The 15,954-nt window shown below is 52.9% G+C and overlaps 1 protein-coding gene across 1 annotated transcript; it reads right to left on the bottom strand.

Moving 5' to 3' along the window:
• Window positions 1-1,316: 1,316 nt before the first annotated feature.
• Window positions 1,317-9,591, bottom strand: Nes (nestin). The gene is made up of 4 exons (XM_051157434.1): window positions 8,762-9,591; window positions 7,658-7,782; window positions 5,846-5,919; window positions 1,317-5,644 (listed from the first exon to the last, which is right to left on the bottom strand). The coding sequence occupies exons 1-4, from the start codon at window positions 9,545-9,547 to the stop codon at window positions 1,329-1,331; spliced, it is 5,301 nt and encodes a 1,766-aa protein (XP_051013391.1). The 5' UTR covers window positions 9,548-9,591; the 3' UTR covers window positions 1,317-1,328.
• Window positions 9,592-15,954: the final 6,363 nt, after the last annotated feature.

Here is a 15,954-nt window from a genome sequence, read left to right as displayed (position 1 = left end):
TGGAGATTTCTTTTTTTTTTTTTTTTTTTTGGTGTTTTGAGACAGGGTTTCTCTGTGTAGCCTTGGCTGTCCTGGACTAACTTTGTAGACCAGGCTGGCCTTGAACTCACAGCGATCCGCCTGCCTCTGCCTCCTGAGTGCTGGGATTAAAGGCGTGCGTCACCACAGCCTGGCCCTGTAGAGATTTCTAATGGGCATCTGGGCATTGGTTGGTCTTCCTCCAGGCAGAGCTTACCTAAAAGGTGCTTTCAGTGTGGGCACCCCAACTTTGAGGCCTGTGGATGCCTACATCCAGGAACCTCTGGCAACTCCCTGCCCTGCACAAAAGTTGGGAGAGAAGCGTGCTGCCAGAATCTGGTTCTGAGCCCCTCCTAGCATCGCATAGCGCGCCTGCACACCCCAAGCCCTCTCACACTCCCCCTGCACCTTCTAATCTCTCCTTCCTGTCTCCTGCTTCAGCAGGTACCGGAAAGTGCCATGGGAGATCTCAGCCAACTGCAGAGACTTCCCCTGGCCTCTCCCCTGTCGTCCTAGGCCCCTAGGCGACCACCCAAAGCATAGCGCAATCCAGCTTCTCCACACGTGTGTCTGGGTCTGCAGTACAGAGTTAACTGCTGACCTGAGATCCGCCCAGGCTAGGCCTCTCTCCTCCTGCCCTCCTCCTCGACTCCAACCCAGGCATTCATCACAGACGAGACAACTGTTTGGGTTTGGGAACCAGGGGGCTAATTATGCTGGAGACACTGAGGGGCTAGTTAGGAGGCCATTCAGTAGGGAGGGCCTGTAATCAGTGCTGTGGGCAGATGACAACCTGGCCCCCTGAGAGGCAGGCCCTTCCACTCTAGTGCTTGTCAACCAAGGGGATCCCCTGAAGGCTAGAAGGAAGCAGCCAGACTTTGTAGGTAGGAATACAACTTTATTCAAGCAAGGAAGGGTAGAAAAAGATCTCAGCAGGCTGAGATGAGTTGAGGGGGTCGGTCCTAATTGCTGCCCTCAGCAACTCTGGGCATAGGCCAGGCCAGACCTTGTGGTGGGTGGAGCTAACTGTAGACAGACAGGGCAAGTAAGCTCTGGCCAGAAGGGACTCATGGGAAAGCTCTGGGCCCAGGCCTCTTCCAGCAGGTAAGCCGCAGAAGGGGCCCTAGAACTAACCACAGGGGCTCAGCTGACTTGAGCCTGCAGGATCTCATCATCTCTCTCAGCCAGCCACACCCCTTCAGGCAGGACAGACACCAAAGGTTAAGTTATCAGAGCTAAGAGTGCTGGCCCAGAGCAGGGAGAGACATCTATCCCCCAGCACTAAGTCCTCAGTGCCAGAGGAGCATTCTCTAGTCTTCCCCTGAGGACCAGGACTCTCCGTCTACTCCCTCCAGGGACTGACTAGGGCCTGGGAGCACAGGAGACCCTACCAAAGGGGCCTTTAGGGTAACTACCTCCTGTCCCTGTAAAGGGAGTCCTTGATCCTGGTCCCCATCCAGAACCCTCCGCCCCTCAGGCTGTTCTAGGCCATCCTCTATCTTCCCATTCATGTGCCCTGACTCCGAGTTGGGGCCCTGGCCACTGACATCAAGGGTGTCTCCTGCCCCTGGGACCATGCCAGTCACCTCTTGGGGGTCATCCAAATGGTCGGGTACTTGACCCTCTCCCTCCAAGGAAACAGATTCAGACCCCTCTGACCCAGAAGGATCAGCACTGTCCTGAGACACAGACTCCAGGGCAGTCACAGAGACATTAGTGACAGCATCTCTCAAGCCATCATCCCAGGGACCACCGGCACCCACAGAGGCATGTTCTAGGTCCCCTCTTTGGGTGATATCCTGGACCTTGAAGCCTCCACCAGAGGACCCTGGCCCCCACCACTGAGTCTCTGACTCTGCCTCTCTCTCTTGCTCTTCTTCCTCCCCCTCCTCCCCACTCTCCTCATCAGCAAACCCGTCAGACTCCCCACCCTGATCCCAGCATGTAGGCTCCAGTACTGAGGGCACCTGGCCCAGGTGATCTGCCGCCCCTTTGGGAGACCCTGGAAGAAGAGAGGCCTCAGTGCCCAGGTCCTCAAATTCCTCAGATGACAAGTCAGAGTCCTGGCCTTGCTCTCCCTCCTCCTCCTCTTCCTCCTCCTCCTCCTCTGGTGGGTCGCTGAGGCCCTGGGCAGCCAGGACAGCAGGCCCCCAGCCTTCATTCCTGGCCTCCCCTTGAGGGGAGAGCCTCTGCTCTCTGGCCAGGTCCCACTTTGGGGAGGCAGGGGACCTCAGGTAGAGGCCCAGGGGAGTAGAATCAGGGAGGGTCTCCCCTAAATCACCACCGTCACTTTCTTCTCTGTTCTCCTCCCAATCCTGGAGGCCCTCAGGGATCTCCCCAAGACCTAACTCTTGTTCATCATCTACCCTTCCCAGTGCGTCAGACCCCCCTTCTAGCTGCCAACCTGCCTCCCGGGTCCCCTCACCCCGGGGCTGCAGCTCCTCGGCATCTTTCAGGATTGGGATGGGTGAATGGAGTTCCATGACCTTGAGACCAGGCGGTGTCGGTGATGCCTGTGCGCCCTCATCTTCCTCTGTCTCTGGGGGCCTAGGCTGAGGGGCCTCGCTGCCTTCATGGTCCGAGGACTGTGCTGAGGCCTCCTCTGCTCCCCAGCCCACCACATGCTCTGACTCTTTGCTGCCCTTGTGTTCAAGAGCGTCTCTGTTAGTCTTGGGCAAGTCAAGGATCTCTGATTCCAGAGCACCTGCTTCCTTTGGTTCTTTTCCAGGCCCTTCCAAGCCTTGGGCTATCTTTGCCTTCACACTTTCCTCCCCCAGGGATGGGTGAATGACCTCCTCCTCGCTGGCGACATGCCTTGGGTCCCCTAGCCCTACCATTTCCGGCTCCATTTCCAGTCCTGCTCTGGTAGCAGCAGTCTCTAACCCCAGGGTCACCTCTGTGGAGTCTTGTTCACCTGCTTGGGCTGTATCCTCATCTTGCTCTGCCACCTCAGGCATTCCCTGAGCAACTGGGACCTCCAGGGTCCCCATCTGCTCTGGCTGTCCCTCCAGGTCCTCAGCATTCCCCTCTCTGTTCCCTTCCTCGGCAGGAACCCTCCGCTCCTTGGGCTCAGAACTCTCCAGGCTCCAAGCCTCCCCCATGACCACATCCTGCTGCAACTTCCTCTCCCCTGCAGCTTCTTCCTTCCCACCTTGCCCACCCAGACACAGCTCTGCCTCATCCTCACTTTCCACTCCTGTCCTCCTCAGAGATGGGTCCTGACCCACTGCTCCGTTCTCCTCCACATTCCCACACCTTTGTTGATTTCCAGACCCAGGCAGCTCCGGAGACCTGGGCGATTCTTGGTGCTCTTCTGTCTCCAGGCACCCTTCCTCTTCCAGGTGCTGCTGGCTCTGCTCTGTTCCTTCCGGAGACTCCACAGTCTCTGGGTCCCACTTACCCAGAGATCTCAGTTCCTGATTCTCCCTTTCAAGGGGTCTCAGTGGCTCTTGGTTCTCATCCACATACCCCAGTGATCCCCGAATTTCATTTTCTAGAGGTTTCACTGTCTCTCTGGTCACTTCCGTAGACCACAGTGGCTCGTGGGCGTCTGCAGAGTTCGTCATCTCCAGGCCATCTTGCGCATCCTTCGGTTCTGTGTTCTCTGCTTCTGAAGGCCTCACTGGCTCCACGCTTCTGCCCTTCAGTGACACCAGCGACTCCGGATTCTCATCTTTTCCAAGAGGCTTCAGTAACTCTGGATCTACCTTATTTGGTAGGCTCACTGTCACCTGGTCAACCCCTTCATCCCTCAGTGTCTGCTGAGTCTCTTGTTCAAGTCTCTGTATCTCTTGGTCCTGTCCTTCTAGAGGTCTCAGGGACTCTGGGGTCTCTTTTCCCGGAGGTCTAAAGGTCGCCTGGCTCTCACCTTCAAGAGACCTCACTGAGTCCTGACTCTCTTTTTCTAGTAGGTTCTCAATCATCTGGTCCTTTTTTTCTACAGAACTCAGTGGTTCTTGGTTCTCTCCATCTAGAGATCTCTTGGTCACCCGCTCTTCTTCTTCTAGAGACCTCGGGAGCTCCGGGTTTTCTTTTTCTAGCTGTTTCACAATCCTCTGGTCCTCCTCTGCTAGAGACCTCAGCGAATCTGTGGCCTCGTGTTCTGGTGTTCTAATGGGCTCAATGTTTCTATCTTCAAGAGACCCCAGGGACTCGTGAGCCTCTTTTTCTAGCAAGTTCTCAATCACCTGGTCATCTTCTTCTAGAGGCCTCAGTGGCTCCATGCTCTCTTTTTTTGGAGACCTGAGGGAGTCCTGACTCACTTTCTCTAGAGCTTTCACAGTTCTCTGCTCTTCCTCTTCTTCTTCTAGAGATCTCAGTGGCCTCTGGTTTGTGCTTTCTAGTGGGAGAATCGTCTCCTGGTTTTCATCAAGAGACCTGAGAGATTCTGGATTCTTTCTTTCTAGAGGTTTCACAGTCCTCTGGTCCTGCTCTTCTGGAGACCTCAGGGACTCCGGGTCCTCTTGCTCTACCAGTCTCTCAATTATCTGGTTTCCTGCTTCTTCTAACCTTAGTGGCTCCTGATTCTCTTTCTCCAGAAGTCTAAATGCCTCCTGGTCCTCCTCTTCTGGAGACCTCAGGGACCCCTGGCCCTCTGCTTCTGGACATCCCAGTGGATATTGGCTCTCATTTTTAAAAGTCAATGACTTTGAGTGCCCCTCTTCGGAAAACCCCACTGCTTCTTGGTTTTCCTTTCCTAGAAATGAAACTGTCTCTAGTGTACCTTCAGGAGACATTAATTCTTGATCCATGATTCTTGGGTCTTCTTTTTCTAAAGGCTTAGATAGTTCAGAAATCCCACTTTCTTGAGTTTGCTCTGCCTCTACATCTTTTTCTTCTAAAGACTTCAGTAGTGCTTGCTTTTCTTTTTCTGGACTTTTTTGTGTTTCCAGGTTCTCTTCTATAGACCTCAGAGAATTGCAGTTCTCTTTCACTGGTGTCTCACAGCTCTGGATTTCCTGACATATCAGTGGCTCCTCTCCTACAGCCTCCAGGGTTTCCTTTTGCAAAGGACTCTGGGAATCCTGGATTTCTTCTGCATACGGACCACCTTCTTGTGTCTCCTGTCCTAAGCTGCTCTCTTTTTCTACCTCTATGGCTGCTTCTTTCTCTACCAGCTCCCAGGCTTGCCCTTCATCTTCCTGAAATGTGCTAGATACTCTCAACTTGCTGGACCCTCCATCTTTAGCCTCTAAAATAGGGTGGTGAGGGTTGAGGGATGGGGCCAAGGAGGACAGATCCTCAGGGAAGTGGCTGGGCTGCTTGCCCCCAGGCTCCTCTAGATCTGGGAGGACACTAGTAGAAAGGGGCACTGTGGCTTCAGCCCAGAGAGGCTCTGGAGACTGCTGCCGCTCACCCTGTGTCTGGAGCAGGGAAGCAGGGACACCCTGGGCTCTGGCCTCTGCATTTGTAGGACAGAGAGCCTCAGACATGGGTGAGATGGGAGTGCTGGCCAAGGTTGGGGTTTGGGCCTGAAGGAATTCCTGGGTCTTCAGAAAGGCTGCCACAGGAGTCTCAAGGGCATTAGGCAAAGGGGAAGGGAGGGCTGTCAGGCTGAGGACAGGGGGCACAGATCCCAGGTGCTGGTCCTCTGGTGTCCCAAGGAAATGGAGCTTCAGCTTGGGGTCTGGAAAGGCAGAGTAAGAAACACAGTGAGTATATCCTGACCTCACACAGAGCAGCCCTCGCTCGCTTGCTCCCTCACACTGGCCAGAGTACACCAGCCATTTTGTCTGACTAGACTGAGAGCGTGAAGACTTGGACCAGTGTCGCTTGGGAATAATCTTCCCAGAGAAGGGGAAAGGGTAGAGTCAGCGCCGCCTCTTACCCAGAAAGCCACGGGAAGCCTGGGAACTTCGGCCAGGTGTCTGCAACCTGGAGTTCTCAGCCTCTAGCAGAGTCCTGGTAGAGAGAGGGAAAATGGGGTTAGCCCCAGCTGAGGTGCAAGTCCGTGACCCAGTAGGCTCCCTCTTTACTATGACCACTGTCATATAAAAGGCACACAGTCATTCATACACCACAGATATCATATACTTGGTCACAGCCATATTTGAGACCCCACATGCAGATTCCCACAGTCAGACGCAGGGCCAAGAGAAAGGCTAACACTTAGATCAAGCTCCTCAGATCAGGCTCCGCCTCCCCACCCAAGGCCAAGGCCGATGACCTCATCCTCTGGGAGGGAGGCTGATTCTCATGCTAATTACTGCCTTTTGTCCACACCACCATCTGGAGGGCTGAGAAGGGGGTGCTCCTCAGGGGAAGTGGGAATTCTCAGGCAGTTCCCAGGGGATGGCTCCCTTCTTTGCCCCCCAGAGCTGGTAGACTGACAAAAGTAAATGAATTCAGCTCATCCCCACCCCCACTCCTTTTCAGACCTCAAACACCAGTGGGTACATTCCTCAGAACTGCCTGGACTCTTCTCCTCAGAGGGTTGATTGGGGTTAAGGCCCTCAAGTTAGGATCCGAAACCCTTCAGGGCAGAGGGCTTTAGATTCATGCCCCTGCCTGGGAACTGAGCCCCATGGAACTGAGGAGAAATCAATTCATAAGGGATTCTGAACTAGTCTCTAGTTTCTGTCCGTGACCTCTGAGCACATGTGGTTCTGAAAACAGCTTTTTTTTCCCTGTCCTTTCGCAGCGTCCTGCCTTCAGCATTCAGTCCTTCCCAGACTGGCTTTCCTGCAGCTCCTTTCCTCAACCATCCCAGGGCCCTGTCTCCTTGCCCTAGGATTCTGGAGAAGAGAGACATCCTGCCCTGGCCCCATCCGCTGGAGTGATTTCCTCAGCCCTCAGCAGCGGAACTCCAGCTGGGGCCCTTTCCCCACAGGAGATACCACCACAGCGGTATCTGGTATCCTGAGGCAACCAGAGAAGGGGCAGGGAGCTAGGCAAGACTAGCTCTTACTCTAGGCATAGCTGAGGTCCAGGTCAGGCGGCAGGTGAGTGTGATCAGGCACCACCTGCATGGTCTCTTCTGAGACTAGCCAGGTGTCCCCAGGATGTATGCACAGAAACTGGAAGTTGCCTGCCTTGCCTTCAAGAGTAGTCTGATGCAGGTGCCTGTACCCTCGGGCTCCCTCCCTGAGGCCCGATCTCTCTCTCTAAGCATTACCACCTCTTCTGGTCCTGAACTTAAGAGGGAGCCGGTAGGCTCAGGTGGAAGTTTAGGTGTAAAACTGACACCTGAAGTGAGGTGGCCAGTGAGGTGGCCCGGTGGGTAAAAGTACCTGCAGCCAAGCCAGAAAACCTGTTTCATCACTGGGATTCATAAGCCTCCGTTATAGACAAATTAATTAATTAGTTAACAATTAATTAAAAGTTGTAAGTGAATCTGAGGACTGGGCAGATGGTTCAATGGTTAAGAGTGCTTGCTGCTCTGGCAGAGAACAGGGGTTTGGCTCACAGCACCAATGTTGCAAGCAAGCGCCAGTTAACTCCAGCTGCTGAGGACCCAACGCCCTCTTCCAACCTCTTAGGACACCTGTACACATGTGGTCTATCCACAAATACACATAAATAAAAGAAATATTTTCACAGGGCGACCCGACCGACGGCTGGGAGTCACAGAAAGTACCGAGAGCCAAGTTCCTGGGCCCTTCAGCCAAGGAGTCAGCCCCTGTTGCGTTCCTCTGTGTACCTGTACGTAGCCACCTCCAGACTAAGGGACATCTTGAGGTGTGCCAGCTGCTGCCCACCTTCCAGGATCTGAGCAATCTGGCCCTGTAGGCCCTGTTTCTCCTGTTCCAGGGCTTCCACAGCCAGCTGCAAAGCAAGTCAGAGGAGTGAGTGGGAGGGGCCTTGCTCTGGGCCCCTGACCCTCCCTCCCTTCTGTTCACTTCTTTGTATGGCAGCCTCCAGTTCCTCTACCTCGGCCCTGTCTGCCCAGAGCACTGGACTGGATCCCCGACACCACCACAGGGAACACTCCAGGCCTATCCTAGACCAGCCTTCCCTTGAGGATGCGGATTAAATGGTAGCACATGTTGAGACGCCAGCACCCACGGGGGGTGGGGGGGATGGGGAAAGGAGAGGAGATGGGTTACAGAGAGGAAAGGGGCGGGGGAGGGGCGTAAAGTGGAAACAGAAGGAAAAAGCTATTTTCCTTTATTTATTTCCTTCAATTTATCAAGAGGCGGCTTGGCAGGAGAGCAGCTGAGCCACCACTGTCCCCAGCTCCCCATAGCAGGCTGGGATCCTACGCTTTGCATTTTTTTCTGGACTCTTTTTCTAAAAAGAGTGGGGAGGTGGCCACCTTGGGGACTTCTGTCTGGGCCAGGCCAGAGGCTGTTTTCTCAGCTGTTGGTCACATCTGTGCAGTATGAGGGAGAGGGTGCCCCAGGCCTCTGGAATGTGCCCCAGGGAGCCGAGGGGCCATGGATGGCTGGTGGTCAGTGGTGGCTCACCCCACCCTCCTTCAGGATGGTTGCTAGGGACCGTCTGGCACAGAGGGAGCATGCGCTGGGCACCTTCTGATTGACAGCAGCATACGGAAGGGCCCTAAAGGGAAGTTGCCATTCAAAGTGAGGAGCTGCTACAGCAGGCTTGGGCTGCGGTGCTTTCAAGTGGGCTGTGTGTCTCAGAATTCCATTCACCCTGCCTGGTTGGGAAAGTCTGGAGCCTGTGGATGCTCTGGGCAGAGGCTCCTGAGTACAGCTACCCTTGCCCTTGCCCTTGCCCACGCTCCTTTCCTGAAGGTCTCTTGGCACCCTAAGCACTTCCTAGAGCCTTTGACCCTCCTCACCTGAAACTTTTCAGTGGCCTGTAGCCGGTCCTGCCAGCGGCCCTCTAATCTCTGTTCCAGCGCCTCTCTGCGCCCCTGGAGGCTGTCGCGTTCAGCCTGCAGCTGCTGCAGCTCTAGGCGACCCTCCCGAGCGCCCCGCACGGCTTGGCCCAGCTGCTCACGGGCCTGGCCCAGCGAGCTCTCCATGTGAGCCACGCGCTCCTGGTAGTCGCGCACCGCTCCGCGCCACGCTTCGCCTAGCCTCTTGGCCAGCTCCTCCACTTCGGGGGCCCGTGCAGGGGGTCCGCGGGGCGGCGCGGGGGACCGGCGCGCCGCACAGACCGCCTGAGCGTTCAGGTGCGCGCGCTCTTCGTCGTGCGCGGCTCGCAGAGCCTCTAACTCGCGCTCTAGCTCGGCCGCCTGGGCGCTCAGCCAGCCCCGCGCGCTCTTCTCTGCTTCGAGGGCGCGGCGGCTGCAGGCGGCCTCCTCGCAGGTCCGCTCGCGGGCGAGCCGCACCTGCTGGCACCGGCCCGCCACGCCCTCCAGCTCCTCTGCAAGGTTGTCGCGCTGCACTTCAGCCGCGTGCTTCTCCCGCCAGCGCTGATCGACGAGGACCCGCAGGGCTGCCAGCTCGTCGTCGGCTCGGGCCCGCCAGGAGGTGTCCCCGGACTGCGCCCGGAGTCCCCCAAGCTCGGCGCTGAGCAGCTGGTTCTGCTCCTCTAGCGTCTTGACCCGGGTCAGGTAGGCTTCCAGACGTCGATTGAGCTCCCACATCTGGAAAGATTCCTCCCCGACGCAACCCTCCATGTCGCTGGTCTGGCACCCGAAGGCGGGCGGACCTGGAGTACTGGAGAAGGAGAAGGGAGTGGCCCTTGGAGCTTTTAAAGGGGGGGGGGAGGGGGAGAGAAAAAGAGTAGCGACGACAGTGACCCAGCGGAAGCGGAGGACTCCAGCAGGGAGCTGGAGCGAGGGTATTCATACTCCCGCCAGCCGGGCGGAAAAGGGGCGGTACCTCGGCCTTAACCCTTTAGGGTCTAGTGCAACATGTAGCCGGGGTCCCTGCTTCATCCAGGAGCAGAAGAGTAGAACCAAAGGGGGATCCCGGCCCTGGGGGGATCCTGTCGGATGCCGGTGATTTTCTGTGGGAAGCTTGAGGAATAGCCAGATGCCCCTAAACACCCTAAGATGCACAGAACTGGGGCTTGCAGACCTCCTTTCTCTACACACCCTTACTCAAATCCTCAAAGACTAAGCTCATCTGTAAAATGGCTTGGTGTTGGAAACTTCATGAACTGTTGCGGGGGACGGGGGACGGGGACGGACAATGAAATGTTTTGTGTAAAACAGTAAATATCCGCACCGCACCCCGCACCCCCTGCCCGAAGCAGGAAGAACCCACTGGTCCTGGAAGAGGCCTCTCAGTGCTCTGGGGACAGAGGTGGGACTGAGGCCAGCCTGGACAGTAACCCCCACCCCTTTTTGTAAAAGTTGGTCTAGCCGGGGCGTGGTGGCTCATGCCTTTAATCCCAGCACTCGGGAGGCAGAGGCAGGGGGATCGCTGTAAATTCGAGGCCAGCCTGGGCTACAAAGCAAGTCCAGGACAGCCAAGGCAACACAGAGAAAACCCGTCTCAAAAAAACAAAAACAAAAATAAAAAGTTGGTCTGTCTCCCTGTGTAGATCAGACTGGTCTCGAAATCATAGAGCTCCTCCTGCCTTAGCCTCCCCAATGCTGGGATTAAAGGCATGTGCCAGCGCCCCTGCGCTGGCTGGTGTTAACAGACACAATGCCCCGTTCCTGCCCGCATAGGGACATCCTATTGCCCCCGCATCAGGAAAAGGAGTGGCAGAGGACGTCATAGGCTCTCAAGAAAAATTTTCTTGTTTGTCGGTCTTAGGACTCTTGTCATTTACTCGGTTAGGAAGTTATCGCGGCTCTCAGGGGAGCCCCCTGGTGGCTAACAATGAAGTCTGGCGAAGAAAGAAAGAAAGCTGCGAATTTATTACAAGGGCCCCTTAGGCTCAAATGTTTGAATGCTTGGTCCTCAGTTGATGGGCCTGTTTGAGGAGGACTAGGAATTATGACCTTGTTGGAGGAGGTTGTCACGGGCGTGCTTTGAGAGAAATTGAGGTAGCTCCTCTCGGTCGGGCTGGTGGATTGAGATGTGAGCCCTCAGCTACTGCTCCAATGCCATGCCGGCCGGCCTGCTGCCCTGTTCCCTGCCATCATATTTAGGACCCACATAGTGAGGCGAGCAAGAACTGACTTCCATAAGTTGTCCTCCCATGGCATACTGTGGCACGAAGGCACCTGTCTGTACACACACAATAATAGATATAATTTAAAAATAGCTGTTTGAGTTGTTGGCTTGAGTATACTGTCACAGGATATTTGATCCCATTGTGATCACTGAGATTGTGAATTGTAAAAACCTGCTTCTTGTTTCATGTGACTCAGCCCTAACACACACTTATAACCCAAGAACTTTCTGTTTATTGTAAACAGGTGACTATGGTGTGTCTCCACCCTAACACATACCTTTAATCCAAGAGCTTTCTGTACACAGGATTTAATAAAGTTAACACTAGGTCAAGAAGCATGGCAAGCCGGGCGTGGTGGCACACGCCTTTAATCCCAGCACTTGGGAGGCAGAGGCAGGCAGATCGCTGTGAGTTCGACCAAGGCTACACAGAGAAACCCTGTCTCGAAAACCCCAAAAAAAAAAAAAAAAAAAAAAAAAAAAAGAAGCATGGCAAGAAGCCAGCTGACAGGGATTAAAGAATAAGAGGGACTTCTTTGAGTTGAGGGGTTGAGGGGTATTTAAGACAGCACGGAGAAGTAGGAGGGCTCTTGGGCTTTCAGCTTTTGGCTTTTAGCTTTAGCTCTCACTCTTGAGCTCCTCAGCTCCTTGGCCTTTGGCTTCTTGGGCTTTGAGCTGGCAAGCCTTTAGCCTTGGGTTTTGTTGTTGTTGTTTTGGGTTTTTGTTTTTGTTTTTATCTTCTCCTGGGCTGTCAGCTGAGCTACTGAGACTTTTGGGCCTTTTCCGTTGGGACATGAGCTGAGTAGGAAGGTCAGCTGGGTGTTTTCTCTGCCTCTCTGAGCTACCAGGTTTTCATCCCAGTATCTTATTTCTGATTCTTTATTGGTAAAATAAAGCATTGGGTTTTCTGTTTTGTTTTGTTTGTTTTTCCCTATTATACAAGAGTTTAGCCGGGCGTGGTGGCGCACACCTTTAATCCCAGCACTCAGGAAGCAGAGGAAGGCAGATTGCTGTGAGTTCCAGGCTAGCCTGGGCTACAAAAGTGAATCTAGGACAGCCAAGGCTACACAGGGAAACCCTTTCTCGGGGAAAAACAAAACAACTCACCGGTATGGGCTGGAGAGATGGCTCCGCGGTTAAGAGCACTGACTGCTCTTCCACAGGTCATGAGTTCAATTCCCAGCAACCACATGGTGGCTCACAACCATCTATAATGTGATCTGATGCCTTCTTCTGGCCTGCAGACCTACATGCAGGTAGAGCACTGTATACATAATAATAAATCTTTTTTTTTTCTTTTTAACTTCATGGTATTTAATAGAGACAAAGGTGAAATTTTGCTTTAGTTTTTAAGTCAATAGCAAAAGAAAGGGAAGTAAAGTGGAGGAGAGAGACCAGGAGCTCTAGTGAAAAAGTTGTAGGAGACCACAAGCCAGCTCTAATCTTACATTAGAAAATGGCTTTCTTCTTTGTTTGTTTGTTTGTTTGTTTTTTCTTTGTGTTGGTTCAGATTTTTTCAAGACAGGGTTTCTCTTGTAGCCTTGGCTGTCCTGGGCTCACTTTGTAGACCAGTCTGGCCTCGAACTCACAGAGATCCTCCTGCCTCTGCCTCCCAAATGCTAGGATTACATGCCTGGCCTTGGTTGACATTTTCTTTATTAACAATTAATGTGGGAGGACACAATCCACAGATGGCAGTGCCACCCCTGAGCAGGTAATCCTAGGCTGAATAAAAACACAAACTGAGTGAGCCACTGTAGACATTGTTTGCTACTTTGTGGGTTCTTTTTTCTTTCCCCCTTTTCTTCCACCCTTTCAACCCCCTAACACTAGATAGAGAAAAAAATAAAAAAGAATAGATAGGAAAGGGGCAACATCACCATTAGACTACTTCCTGCTGATTGGGGGCACCCAGCTCTGTTGGGGCATGGTCTGGTGCTTTGTATTTGTTCATTGCTTGCCCCCCTTCAGATTCTTACTGTCATGTACCCCAAGTATTGCTGTTTAATCTTGCCTCCCTGATTGGCTGAATAAATGCCCACACACCTGGGTAGGGCGGAGTGAGGAGGTGTGGCTGCTGTGGGAGAAGGACCTTGGGTAGGAGACTGGCACTGGAGGAAGAAGAAGAGCAGATCCGCCATGGGAGAGGAAAGAGCCGGGAGGGCCAGGAGGAGGAACTCTGAGGTTCCACATGGAAAGAAGCGGCGCGGATGACCAGGGTAAGCAGGGATTTTGGGGTCATGGATGGGAAGTAGCCCAGATAAAAATGATTAGCCGGGCCGTGGTGGTGCACACCTTTAACCCCAGCTCTTGGGAGGCAGAGGCAGGCGGGTTGCTGTGGGTTCGAGGCCAGCCTGGTCTACAAAGTGAGTCCAGGACAGCCAGGGCTGCACAGAAAAAACAAAACAAAAATAAATAAATAAATAAATAAATAAAAATTAAAGCAGATGGCAGGGGCTGGGAGATAACGGGAGGTAGTTTAGGGGCTTAATATCTGCCCAGCCCCAGGTAAAATAAGGCTTATTCTAAAATACAACAGGTTTCCATGTCTGTTTTGATTATGATACCGGGTTAGATATTACCGTTGTAATAATTATAGACTAATTTTATAATAAGCCTTATTAGATATTCTTACATTTACTACAACAGAGCTCCTTGGGGCAACTTTGATCTTCACCATCAGGAAATATAATTTCTTCTTCTTGTTGTTTTTTCTTTGTGCCTGACTACTTGACAAACCCTGAACAACAGCAACCAACAACCCGCCATGGTTCTTGGGGCCCTAGCATTTATATAGCCTCTGAGAAACCCCCAGAATTCCAAACATCAGACAATCTCAGAAACTATCTACAGCCGAAAAAAATTATACCTCTGCCAGAGCACAGGCCCAATCACAGTCAGCTGCCAGGACGCAGCCCCATCTCCCCACACCTGAGATTAAAATGAGAACATACTCCCATAATATTTCTGTGTGTGTGTGTGTGCGTGTGTGTGTGTGTGTGCGCGCGCGCGTGTGTGTGTGTTGTTAAGAAACCAAAATTCTCATGAAAGGGAAGCCATGGGGAGCAAGCCAGTAAGCAGTGGTCCTCCATGACCCATGACCCCTGCCTCAGTTCCTGCTTTGGATTTCTGCCCTCACTTCCCTCTGTGATGGAGTGTGACCTGGGAGTTACAGGGTAAAATAAACCCTTTCCTTTCCAAGTTGCTTTAAGTCATGGTGTGTATCATAGAAACCGCATCCTAACTTGGATGAACAACCTCAGAGAAGTTTCCAGGCCTCCCTGAAGGGCTTTCTTTTATTTGTTTTAATTTTGAGACAAACTAACCTCTAACTCGCCATCCTCCTGCCTCAGCCTCCCTGCTGCTGGAATTATAAGTGTGCACGCTACACCTAGCTCTTGTGAAACTGCTTCTGTGTGGGACTGGAGACTAAGGGCGTTTGTTTGTTTGTTCTTTGCACTTGTGACACTAAGGCTTGCACATGCTAAAGCACTGTCAGGACTTTTTTATACCCCCAAAGTGCCCAAAAAAGTCTGAAGGGTGCCAAGAGTGACATCATGGGACAGGAGAAGGCAAAACAGCCCTGGAATTTGAGGCTCAGATAGTTGTGAGACAGTGGCCATATGGGGTGCTGGGAATAAAATGCAGGAAGGCCAGCCATCGCTCTTAATTGCTCCAACCCAGCCGATCTCTTTATTTGTTAGTATACAAACAAATGGGTTTCATTGTGAGATTTTGACACAAAAACATCATTATACTTTGTTCTTTTTTCATACACACACGAGAGAGAGAGAGAGAGAGAGAGAAAGAGAGAGAGAGAGAGAGAGAAAGAGAAGAGAGAGAAGAGAGAACTATATGCATGCCTGCTGTCCAAAGAGACCAGAAGAAGGCATTAGATTCCCTGAAACAGGAATTACAGATGGTTGTGAGTCACCATGTGCATGCTGGGAATCAAACCGAGGTCTTCTGGAAGAACAGCAACTGCTTTTTTTTTTTTTTTTTTAAGACAGAGCTTCTCTGTTACACAGAGCCCTGTTGTCCTGGACTCTCTTTGTAGACCAGGCTGGCTTCGAACTCACAGAGATCCACCTGCCTCTGCCTTCTGAGTGCTGAGATTAAAGGCATGCGTCATCACCATCTGGCCAGCAACTGCTCTTAACCAATGAGACATCCATAGACAGGATCTCTGTGAGTTCCAGGACAGCCAGGACTACATCTAGCTCCCAGCCTCTTGGATGGCGCCCCCTCCCAGACACACCTGGAAGTGTTTTAGCATCTCCCAAGCTAATGGAGTTAAGGGAGAGGATTGGCAAGAGGGAGAAGAGGAGTGTGTGTGTGTGGTGTGTGTGTGTGTGTGTGTGTGTGTGTGTGTGTGTGTGTGTGTGTGTGTGTGTGTGTGTGGTGTGTGTGTGTGTGTGTGTGTGTGTGTGTGTGTGTGTGTGTGTGTGTGTGTGTGTGTGTGTGTGTGTGTGTGTGTGTGTGTGTGTGTGTGTACACAAATAAGAACAAAGTATAATATATATGTCAAAATTTCACAATGAAATCTGTTTCTTTCTATGCTAACAAAATTTTTAAGAATATCAACTGTGCTTCAGAGAGCTGCCAGTAGAGGGAGGGAGAAGCCTGCTCGGGGAGCAGGCCGCTGTCTCACCAGGCGACTGGAGATAACTCGGTTTTCCATCCTGGTCCCGCCCTAGGCTATCCTCGGAGCCAGCTTTAGACCCCAGCGACAGTGGGAGCTGCAGAAAGAAGTGGGCGAGGGGTGGGGAGGATGAGCGGAGGGCTCTGGGCCTCCAGGCCGGGCCCCGCCCACCCACAGCCCCACTGGCTTACTTGGCAAGCCTGTAGAGCCCAGCTCACCCAGCTAGGAGAGGGAAAGGCCGCCGAGTGCAGAGCAGCTGCGGGGAGGGGGCGTTCTAGTTACCTCCCGAGTTGATGACATTAGGAATAAGTG

Source organism: Acomys russatus, chromosome 15, assembly GCF_903995435.1.
Source record: "Acomys russatus chromosome 15, mAcoRus1.1, whole genome shotgun sequence".
NCBI classification, from domain to species: Eukaryota; Metazoa; Chordata; class Mammalia; order Rodentia; family Muridae; genus Acomys; species Acomys russatus.
This window is presented reverse-complemented; position numbering and strand designations above follow the sequence as displayed.

What these genes read in the sequence shown, in the direction of transcription:
- Nes (XM_051157434.1), bottom strand. Translation starts at nt 9,547, where the DNA reads ATGGAGGGTTGCGTCGGGGAGGAATCTTTCCAGATGTGGGAGCTCAAT. An exon ending in AGGCCACTGAAAAGTTTCAG is followed by an intron (nt 7,783 to 8,761) that starts GTGAGGAGGGTC and finishes CTTGCTTTGCAG; the next exon opens with CTGGCTGTGGAAGCCCTGGA. An exon ending in GGCTTCCCGTGGCTTTCTGG is followed by an intron (nt 5,645 to 5,845) that starts GTAAGAGGCGGC and finishes CTGCCTTTCCAG; the next exon opens with ACCCCAAGCTGAAGCTCCAT.